The 12,339-nt window shown below is 31.7% G+C and overlaps 1 protein-coding gene across 1 annotated transcript; it reads left to right on the top strand.

Moving 5' to 3' along the window:
• The first annotated feature begins 5,748 nt into the window (after positions 1-5,748).
• Positions 5,749-9,350, top strand: LOC135132569 (pickpocket protein 28-like). The gene is made up of 9 exons (XM_064060693.1): positions 5,749-5,825; positions 5,875-6,057; positions 6,107-6,349; positions 7,417-7,674; positions 7,724-7,922; positions 7,970-8,240; positions 8,293-8,352; positions 8,863-9,067; positions 9,119-9,350. The coding sequence occupies exons 1-9, from the start codon at positions 5,812-5,814 to the stop codon at positions 9,348-9,350; spliced, it is 1,665 nt and encodes a 554-aa protein (XP_063916763.1). The 5' UTR covers positions 5,749-5,811.
• The last annotated feature ends 2,989 nt before the right edge of the window (positions 9,351-12,339 follow it).

Genomic DNA, 12,339 nt, shown 5'->3' with positions numbered 1-12,339 from the left:
AATAAATCGGGGGTGGGTCTCCCTAAATTTTTCAATCGAATTTTATCGTCGTAAGACAGAGGACAATTTTTTATTAAATATTCAACAGAATTCATTATTTTTATTTAAAATTAATCAGTTTCACTCACTGAAAACGAACTCCCATGCTTGAATTACTGCTAGCGGTCACTGTTTCAAATTTGACCCGATTCCTGTGACTAGGGGTGCGATTTTGTTTCTCGACCGAAGCGATAAAATAAATGTCATTACGTAGGTTTTAAATGCAAAAGTTTGCATTTATTCTTTGCATATAAGCTTATTAAATGCTCAAAAGTTTACAATTACCTTAATTTTAAGAACTTATAACTCAGAATTACGATTTTGAACTTCTATTTTGACATAAATTTCGAGGTTATGTCTCCAAAATTTATCACTTTACTCAGAGCTATCGATAAAAGATCGCTGCACGAAGACTTGATTTTGTGACAGAATCGAGAAATGTGACAGAAATGTAGCATCTCAACCAATCAGCAAACGAGATTTTATCGCTGACGGGTTTTTTTCGGTCGAGAAACAAAATCGCACCCTAGAGCCGGAGTTTCCATGGCAACGGTGAAAACAAAACGTCTAATTGAGTCATAATTTGGTCTCCGCATGATCTCCGCTTTTATCGAGACCAAAATACATTCGAAACCTTACCAACGATATATCCAAAACAAAACATCTTTAAATGTAAGCTTTGATACATTTGATAGAAATGGAGCGAGATAAAAAAAATTGTTTTGGTAATTATAACACAAACTTCCGAACAATTTTTTAAATATCAGAAATCACGATTTTGCCATGTCCAGTCTGTTTGTAGACGTTGTAATCTGGCACCAGCCGCCCCTGATAAAAATTAGATATGTATAAATCATCAAACGATAGTAGTAAAATAAAAAAATTACTTATTCGAACAGCGTTTGATTACTTTGTTATTATTTTGAGTTTATTTAAAATCTTTAATCATTATAATTATTATGCAGTCATGTAGTTAGCAATAGCACGAACACGTCTCTCGAATGAAATCCCATGATGCAAATATGCAAACAAAAATTTCCATTGTTAATTAAAAAATCAAAGGATGATCTCACAACTGATAACATTAAAACGCTCTCACTTACAAAATCTGGTTTAACTGTGTATATACCCACAACCTACATAAAACTGTGTGAGGATTGCCTATATAAACTTTATATTTATATATAACAGCAAAAAAAAAGTTTTGACTTTAGGACAAATAACAAATAATTTTTTTGTACTATTTTGTACTATTCATCTGTGAAGAACACTCAAGTATCAAAATCTCATGTTTACAACATAACGTTTTATGAATTCAAAAAATATTAATTAATTCAATACGAGCTCTGCAATTCTGATCTAATTTGAAACTTTAGCATATTTATGGAAACATGCAACTAGTTTTTATGGAACTCTCAAAATAAAAGAAACATAAATTGACATTTTCGCGATAATCTAACCATAATATAGAAAAATAACCAATCGATTAGTTTCGGAGACTATCAATTTAAAGTATATATTAAAGGTTTAATGAACTGCGGGACAAACAGACAGAAAAGCACCTACTTTCCAAGCTTTAGGACTAATAAAACTTCGTGAAACTACAATACATTTCTATTTGCGCACAGGAAATAAAGTAATAAAAATTAAAGATTAGGAGTTGTTTTAAGATCGCTTTAACCACACTTTATGCCTTCACCAAAAATTTGAAGCGTCATTTAAAAACGTTCCTTACGTGTCTGTATGTCGCTTAGCTTCAAAATGTGTAAGGAATATCACAGCTGAGTAATTTTTGAACTACATGCAAAACTAAAAGTTTAAAATTAATTAATAACAGATACGAAAAACCAAATTTTAACAAAGCAATATTTTACATTACTTGGCCAAAACGAAACACGTGCACACATCCACTCACTGCGCTGGCTGGAGCAACAGTGGTTGTGATGACATGATGTCTTATGGTACAAGAATTAAAATCAGTAAAAGACCTGACGTTAAAGAGTTTAAATTCCGGGTAAAAATTTAGTGTTACAACTTACCCCTGTTACAACAAGCCCCTAGTTCCCTTACAACATATCCAGCTTTTTCGAAACATTATAAAATTTAATTTTGGTCCACATAATGGTGAAGTCTGGATTCAAATACTTCCCGCACATTGCGCAAAGTTGTTAGAGTTATTTGTTAACACTCCCAAATGAGAGATTCTAATCTAGTTATGTCAACCTTTGACTTAAAATGCTCAAAAAAAATCAAATGACGTGAGAGTTGGTGAATTGGTTGGCCGTTCTACAGGACCTCTACTGCCTCGGAAATTTATTAATAAGAAACTCACAACTAATACACAAGGAAGAAATGAATAGATACTCAACTAACGAATTTGGCATTAGTCAGTAATAACTGCTACTGTAAAAAGTGGTAACTTGATATTTTTGGTACTGAAGATAGAATTCACTAAGACAACTTTTTAGATCCGTAATTGTCCAAGTAACTTGACAAATTTCTTCTTGTTTCTTGAGAAATTAAAACACTAAAGCAACATTATTTGCAAGGCCTGAACAATAATATATCGAAGTTCTGGTCGCAAGAATGTGTCAATACAATAAACAAGCATCAATGAACTTCTCTACAAAACAATGAATCCATAGAAAGTCTGAAATTGATTAAGATTCGATGCAACACACTATCAGCAAACATAATTAAAGACCATCCAGATTAAACCAGCTTTCAAAGAAAAAAATCGCTTTGAAATTGGTTCACCCATTTGTCCACACCAGACAACGGCTTCAACGTTATAACACCTCTCCTTTTGGGTTGGAGCTTAAAAAATGTACTTTCTAGCTTCCGCTAACTCACGCAACTTCATTCATCTATTGAGACCATATCACAGACTTTGACAATGATTTCTGGTATGACGGCAATTTCTGAACCTCCAGAATGTGGTGCATCCTCAACGGTTCTTCTCCCGCGTTTGAACTCATTGTTGGAAAAATCTTTTCATGAATTTCTTTCTCAGTTTTCCGTTCCAAAAAGAAAAAGTAAAATGTGAATCACACCACCTATTGCAATTTTCTCCATTTTTAAAATCACTCGACACATTAGTAGATATAGTCTTTGCCATTTCTATTGAAACACCACTTGTTAATCTTAAATTTGGCAACGTTCATATTCACACAATTTTCTAACTAAAAGCCGTTGCCAATCAACCGAAAACTGTTAGCAATTGCTAAATTTTAGGCAAAATCAACAGGTGGTGTTTCAATAGAAATGGCACGACCTTTACTTACATAAATCTTAAACGAAGAATTACTGACAAAATGACTTGACATATCAAAACGTCAGCTATGAGAAGCCTACGTGAAGTCTATTATTTATAAATATATTTATTTCTCTCAAAGAAAAAAAAAACGAATTGAAATCATTTAACCGTTTGAGAGCTATGGTGTAACAGACAGACAAAGACATCAGCTGGTGATTTTAAAATGGCTGAAGCGAGTTTCATCAAACATAGCTAAGAACCATCCCGATTAAATTAGTTTTCAATGAAAAAGCCGCATTAAAATCGGTTCATCCGTTTGAGAGCTAAATTAAAAGTCCCTATTGATGAAAACTTAAGCAGATCCCTTAAAATGAAATCCCGTAAAAAATTCATTTCTACTCTTTTTTTACCGAATTTAACGTGTGGATCTCTTATGAAATGTCTCATTTTACAAAAGTTGATTTTTTTTAGAGTATATGATCATTTGAATGAGAAACATTAAATCAAAGTTAAAATAATGAATTGTAAAAGTATATGATATTTAATTCGTATTTCAGTCTATTAACTACCAAAACTTTTAACAATATTGGAATTAAAACATATCTAAAAAATATACTTTTAATAAAATATATAAGTAAACACAAGAAAAAGTTAAAAATAATTATCAAACTCCTGCTTTTCTTCCACATTAAACACTCTGCGACAATTTTTCTTCGTTGGTGTTTCAATTTTTTAACAATATCTTCTTTGTCGTACTATAAAACATTTACGGGATCCTGCCATTTCCATTTTTTGGCCCCAGTGTCGGCATCACATTTACACATACCTTTGACTCTGATCTGATCTTAACAATCTTCTTTTTTAGTCCCAGTTAGTGTTTTACTTTGGTAATAAACAAAAGGTATAAATTGTGTCAAAATACATATAACAAGGTGCTTATACTCTGCATATCATAGAAACAGATTTCTTTCAAAAAATTTAATAAACATTTGTTATTATTGTTACCCTTTGTCTCTCGTGGGTCAACGCTTCCACGTGTCTGAAATATGACGTTTTTTGGGATCATTATACTACATATATGTATGGCGCTATTAACTCGCTCTCCTAATCTCATCGCAGTGTTTAACGATTACCAAACTCTTCGTCCATGAGATGTCAGTGTAATTTTCTATACTCCATACAAAGGACTAGAGAAAAAAAATTTCAAGGATAACATCTGACATATCTCAAATGCTTATATTAGCGGATATATTTTTATAATTTTTTTATTACAGAAACACATAAATATGTTTCTAATGCATATAATCTACCACAGCACTGTCCAAATTAAATTGATAAGTTGATTTGATGGTGCTTTCCTCTTTTTTTATGAAGATTTAAATTACAATTTTGCTAATGCAACAATAATTTTAAGAAATACAAATTCGAGATAATCTACTTTCACTTACATCATACATAAACATTTTTTTAACTCCTGTGCAGTGAAATAATTAACATAATACCTTAATTTATCTGCAATAATATCGGTTCGATACCCTGATTTTGTTTTTATACCATTTAACCTCATTAAGAAAACAGGTCAAGTGCTTGTTGTTATTGCAAAAATGTTAATGTCCTGTAGCCATTCTATCGAAATCAAATTAAAAATTAGTGCTTATTAAATATTAATGACGCATTAAAGCCTGATCTTCAAGATTTGACCTGTTGAACTTAATTAAGTTAACAGCGTTTCTGTAAACCGGACTATACCGCTAGACTTCTTAAGGACAAAAAAAAACTAAAAACGAAATAAACAGTGGCATTTTTTACTAAATATCAACTAAATCTATGTAAATAAATTTACAGATTTTTTTTATTTCATAGTGAACATGATTATTGCAGTGCTCATACACCTAATGCTACAAAATGTCCGACAATTTTTTTTTCGGAATCTCAGATTTCACTATATAGCGCTGAAAGTTTTAAATTTTGTGCATAATTATTACACATAATTCGTTATCACCAAAATTAATAAATAGACTTGTCTAATCTTTTGCACTAATGGGGTACAGATTTTTTGTTGTTTAAAGTTTAAACCGTTTTATTTATCATCCTACTTTGCGGATGCAATATGCCCTATTAAGTTATTAATTTATGTACAATTCACAATGCCCTTCTATTTGATAATTATAACTGTCTGCAGTTATCTTTCTTGAATCGTTACCTGGAGGAATAGGTACAATGCAAATCTGTAATCATTAGCAATTTCACAAAAAATTTAATTATCTTTGCATATAATTTGTACGTAATTTTCTCGTTAAAACTTTCGTTGAATTGGCATTATGCTGATTGAAACAACATACTGATGCAAGAATTTGGTGATGTAATTAGAAGATTTTAAGAAAATACCTAAAAGTTCAAGGTCTCTACTGTAATGCTATTCCTCTACGAATATTTCAAACAGTCATCTTTCACCATCCTTCGGGAGCTAAAAGAGTAACACAGAGTGTTCTTAAAAGAGAGTCAATTCCATTATCATGACAGTTCGAAGGTAGTATAGTGTGTGTAAAAGTATCGTCGCAATGCGTGCTTTGTTAAAGGATTTGCATAGGAAACGAAACAGGTGATTTAGAACTGCAAAAAACTAACCATACAAACAGTGAAGACGGCAAACGCAACTACTCGTGTGGTCAAAATGTGCGTAACTATACTATGGAATTTTGTTCGTTTGGGACTATTCACGGAATACGCTATTTTGGAGAGAATCGTACCTTTATCGAAAAGTAACTTTCTTTTACAATGTATTTTTAAATTAATTTCTTAAAATTACAGATTGTGGTGGGCGCTCAGTCTTACTCTGTCTTTATACTTCTGTATTTCGTTAATTATAACTGCTTATATACGATGGGAAACTTCACCGGTCATCGTGAGTTTTGCAACAAGAGAAACTCCCGTATGGATGATTCCATTTCCATCTGTTACTATTTGTCCAACTTCAAAAACCAGAGTTTCAATATATAATTTTACACATTATTATCAAAAAAAATTACGGAATGAACGTTTAACAGAGGAAGAGTAAGTGAAACTACAAATTTTGGTTTCTGTATCTCTAACAATATCATAATAGTATAAAAGTAAACTCTTAGACGATGTATAATTGTTGAATATGAAGAATTTAAAAAATTTTCCAGATAAATCTTCTCTAAAATTCGCAAAATACTATTTCTAAGTTTTGTAGTTTACAATACATCCAAGTTTTTTAGAAAAATAGTAGTTAATAAAGGAATTTATTTTATCGATTATCCAATTCTTAACGTTGCTACAATTAAAGCAACAATGTAATTTCCACAGTTACAAAATAACTCACTGAATAAACGGAACTTGAGTGAATATTTTGAACTTAAGAGATTATTTCGCGTGGAGCTCCACAAATAGAATTTTCCTTGAATCTCATTCAAAACCTTAACTACACAGTAAACAAAGGCAGTCATATTGAATTTTTCTACAAAAAGACTAAAAATAATGTCTGGACGATTTGGCAATGCAAGTTCTACATGAATCTATTCCACAAACGTGGGTTGAGCCTTTAAAACGAAATTCCCGGATTCGATTTCGATCCCCGGTGTTTCCAATTTTTTTATTGATCAAATGACTCACTCCATTTTCCGGAAAATATGATAACACATTTTTATTGTTGTTAATATTATATTGCACCTATTAAAATGTTGACGACGTCATCGTAAAATGTTGTATGGAAAAACTCACTTGAAACATACGCATAGCTTTTCGTGTACTTTGACAGCTCACACAGTAAAGAAGGGGAAACAAGAAGGTACCGTCGCAAGAAGACTAGGATAGAACGACAGTCATTCTTTAATTTTGCACTTGATTGTATATATCGTGCGAAAATATTAATATTTATAAAATTAAATAATAATAATAGTAATACCAATGGACCCTAAAATATATCCTTTCTTACCTCTTCGCTCTCCGTTATTAAACATACAGAGGGTTTCTAGAAACGTACTTGTCTTTAACAAAAATTACGATGCGAAACATGCAATAATTTCTAGTCAAAATTTGATGTTAATTATTTCATTAAACTTGTATTCACTCCAATAAACTTATTTTCATTAACATAGGGACCGAAAGTTGGGATACTTGTCTTTTCTATGCAGTACAAACATTAATCTCAATTTCAAGTCGGGAAAATTCACAGATGAAAAAATGATTGACTTTTTTGAAGAAGTTCAACCAAAATTTTACGAAGATAGTTTTGACTGTAAATACTTAGGGCGTAATTACAACTGCTCCGATCTTTTCACTCCCATTCTAACTGATGTTGGAATCTGCTATACTTTCAATTTAATGGACCGAACACAAATATTGTCAGATCTCGTGTAAGTGACCACAACAAAAAACGATTAAAAAATAAAATGAACATTTTAGGACCCACCACAAAAATTTCCACAAAACTAACGCATCTGACGACTGGACAATTGAACATGGTTATAAAGCTTCAGCTGGATTAAATACTTACCCTAGACGTCCTCTTTATGCAGGAGTCCCATACGGATTAGACATCAAACTAAAAGTACACATGGATGACTTGGATTCCACTTGTGGTGCTTTAATCAAAGGATTTATGGTAAAAATAAGTTACTTTATTTCAACTCACTGTAAAATACAGCTTAGGTACAAATCGCCCATCCTCAAAGATTGCCAAGGGTAAGAAATCAGCATTTCATTGTTCCCTTAGGACGAGTATCAAAAGCTGGAATCGCCCCAGATATGATGACTACGTCTGATGATGTAAAAAGATACAATGCAAAGAGAAGAAACTGTCATTTTCCATCCGAACGACCACTGAAGTATTTTAAAGTATACACACAAAATAATTGCGCTATTGAATGTAGAACCAACTACACATTAAGCCAATGTGGTTGTGTTCCCTTTTATGTGCCAAGTGTGTTAAATTACTTTTATTATAATTCCCACTTTGCCTCATTTGTTTGCAGGAGAAGAAGGAGTACCAATTTGTGGGGCTGAAAGTCTTCGCTGCTTAAACACGGCCAAAAGTAAGTATCACGGGCGCTGGATGACACCTGCCACCACTTGTTACTATTTCTTGATACATTTTTTATACATTTTATTCCAATAAACATTTAGACAACTCATTGAAAATCTATAGACTGCAGTTTTGATCTAATGTTAGTCTGCTTGCTTATAAGGATACATATTAAAATACTAGACAATCATTGAAATATGCTGTACTGATAAGACCTAACTGCAGCCTATAGATTTTCTCTCTGCTTCAATTTTCAGTTTTGTTTTTATTATAAAATAATAAGATAATAATATCTTTTTCCTACACATGTTTTATGAATCTGGCATCATAAATTCATAATAACAATGTAAAAATAAACAGTAACGTCTGTTGTTACAGAACTAAATTCATTTTTAAACGCTTTCTCTTCATGTGTACAAAAATTGAGATAGAGACTCATTTCCGGCTCTATGTCAAATGTTTGAAACCATATGCATTTCCCTAAATCACTTGCAGAGTTCCATTATCCTCTTGTTTTCAGAGAGAGAGCTTCTTGGAAATGTTCAGAAAAAAATTAATGCTCTAAATAAAGTCAAAAGCACAGAATATGAGGACGTTCCCGACTGCCAGTGTCTTCCAGTTTGTACTTCAATGTACTACAACATAGAAAACAGTCAGACTCCCTGGGACTGGAGAACAATCTACAAATACGACGAAAATCCTAATGTCAACAGCAGCGATAAAAAGTAATAATTTTATGAATCTTTCCAATTTACTAAAATTGACATATGTTTTAGTTTGGTGATCTCCCAACTGCAAGTATTTTTTAAAGGAAATCAATTTATTAATTCTGAAAGAAATGAACTCTATGGTTCCACTGAATTTCTAGCCAACGTTGGTGGCTTGTTAGGATTATTTATAGGATTTTCTGTGTTATCTTTTGTTGAAATTATATATTATTTAACCTTAAGAATCATATGTAACATTAGCATGTTTGGAAAAAATAATTGGTCAGGAAAAACTGACTAATTTCATTTTTTACAAGCGCCTAACATAAATGTAAACATGTTATAAATATTGAAAAAAAGTTTAATAATAAATATATAATAGATTCCTGTTGATTTTTGTCAAAACTTAATAAATAAGTAGGAACCTAATATCCTTTTTGCTAAATGTTTTCCACTTTTCATTTTAAGATCTTCGTTCCACAAAGCTTTTTTTTAATGTAACAAAATTACTAAATTAAGAATGGATTGCAAAGTTAGAAACAACAGCAGTTGAAATATTCTTCTTCATAAACCCAAATGTCCAATATTTACACTACGACTTACGTACGCTCTTGAAAACCAAATCTGGTATAAGCAGAGCTGTTCAGTACTTCAAGTAAAAGTACTTGAAGTAATACTTCAAGCACTTTAAGTACTTCAAGTACTTTACTTGAAGTACTTTTATATTTAGGTACTTGGTACTTGGTACTTGGAGTATTTCTAAAATGTACTTGAGTTTAGTACTTGATTTTGCCAAGTACTTTACCCCAAGTACTTCACTCAGTATTTTAAATACTCTTGAATTACTTGAAGTATGAAAGTGGAAATTTCAAATACTTTAGTCTCTATTTTACAAAGTTTTCACATCTCAAAATAGGGTCTGTTAAATACTTTTATTCTATTTTAGAACCATAATCTTATTTATAAGCACCCAAATGCGGGCTTAAATTGGCCTTTTTAGCACAAATCTGTCAAAAATTGCTAAGCAACAATTGATTGTTCATTTACACTAATCAATTAATTATTCAAACACGCTTCGATATTCAACGTTTTTCTTAACTTGGAAAAATAATATTTTATCAAATCATTACCTGACCGACTTCAAATTCTTCTAAACTTTCGTTTGTATAAAGGTTTTCCGCTTCTTTAACCTACATTTTGAAAAACGAATTATCAAATAATCAACGTGGTATCCATAACAACATCAAAATAATAGCCAGCTATGTATTAAAATTCGCATCGGCACAATTCACACAGTCTTGCCGAAAATACTCAATATTTCGTTAAAAATAGTTTAGAAACTAAAATAGAATAAAACGTTGTATGTACCACGTGCATAATTGTCGATTGTGGCACTCGGGAAATTAAAAGCCCTCCTTCGTCGGGCTTTAAACATTCCCTCGTGCCACAATCTCCCTGATTATGCCCTTAATACATAAATAACTAGAAGTTATTAATTCAATTATTTGATTAGATGTATTTTTATAGTAAAATCGTGTTTGTTTCCTGTGAGGTTATATTTTGATCTGTGATTGTGGATATCTTATCCACAATATGATGTACATTTCATAGGTACTTGCATAATGCCGATAGATAGTTAGGTAAGAAAATTAATGTCATATATATGTCATTTGAGAGTGGATGAGGACAGCAGAAGGGTCGGAGATCTGTGTAAAATTTTCAGCGATGTAAAGTTGTGAATATATGAATTTTGTCTTTTTTGTATTTTGGTCTGCAACTTAACTTTGGCGGTAGTTTTTCAGTACCTTCCCGGTACCCCAAAGGGAATCGGGTTTGTTGACGTACCTGCTAAAGTGTAAGGTCGGATTTGAAAATATTTGAGAAATGATTCAGTACTCGTTCAAAAAGATATTTATTCTTTCATTAGTTTCTTAACCCCGCCGTGTATTTGTCAGTAAGAAGCCTGGTCAAGGCGGAGAACTCGGCAGGGGATTATCCCTTTTATTATAATAGCAATAGCTGATGGCAGGTACAGACTTTCATATTCGCCTCTTCCTCGTAGAATTTAAACACAATTTTATGTTAAATATTTTGCAGTTTAATTTTCTTTATCATGTTAGACACTCGTTTTTTACCAAATTTTCTTTTTTTGTTTATACATGGTTCAGCCATATAAACTTAGTTTGTTATTACTACTTATATTTTCTCACATTACAGTTTCAAATGATCTGTTAAATTGTATGAATTATTTGAACACCAACAATTTAAAAAGACGTAATGCAGAAAAAAAATATTTTAAAAGTCGCACTAATTAGTGTCATTTACCTTTCCTGTGCGGATTTTATTTATTACCGTACAACAACCTTACGTATTACATTGCATCGCTTATTACATAAACCCAATATTGTTCAAAATGAAATATGTTTTGTGAAACTCGGCTCGTAGTACCAATGTTTTTTGTAATCCAGTTGATACGACCATGATTGTATGGTTTTGATGAGTACCGAATTGTACTTTGATATTGCTCGAAGGACCTTTGTTTTGTTGTGTGGGAAATAATAGACAGCGTTCGGTTTCGATGTTTAAATACAGGACGGTTACAGAAGTACTGAATTTACATTTGTATTTACAATTTCAGGTAAAGATACCCAAAAGGGTCAGTGGCCGCTTCCGTAAATGGAACAAAATACATATTCACATTATAAAAAAATACAAAGTTAATGAAATTCGCGATTAGTTAGTATAATTGCCTAGATAAATACACCCCTACGAAATATTTTAACAATAATAAATTTAGTACATATTTACCTGAATTTTCGCAAAAGCCGTTGTTAGGCATTCCCTGAAGTCATTGTAGTTATCAGTTACAAATGTCATCTTCTTTGGGTTTTCAGGTAAAAATAAAAAATAAGCCAATCGAAAATGTAAAGGAAAATTCTGAAAGTATTGTGGCATTAGAGGAACAAAATTTTGTATAAATGGACGGAACAGCATTACGAACCTATTATTTGTGATTTGTCAGTATAAAGTTACATACTTAGTTAGACAAACATTGTAATGATTACTGTTTACTATTTAGTCACTGTAGTATTTAGGTTAATTTAATAATTTTTAGAATAGTAAATACGTAAGTGGCAGACAGATATATTTAGGAATATGGGGCATTCATTCCAAGAAAATTCTCAGCATTTTTGGTAACCGCAAAAATAAAAAACCACAAATTACTTTGATCACCTTCATATTTTTCAAGAGTTATAGTTTTCGCTGAAAATGGACTCTCGTTTTAGGTA

This window comes from Zophobas morio, unplaced genomic scaffold (genome assembly GCF_036711695.1).
Source record: "Zophobas morio isolate AGI-343-1 ecotype UQ-CSIRO unplaced genomic scaffold, CSIRO_AGI_Zmor_V1 ptg000021l, whole genome shotgun sequence".
Taxonomy (NCBI): domain Eukaryota; kingdom Metazoa; phylum Arthropoda; class Insecta; order Coleoptera; family Tenebrionidae; genus Zophobas; species Zophobas morio.
Note: the sequence above shows the minus strand (reverse complement) of the source record. Positions and strands in the feature narration are given on the sequence as shown.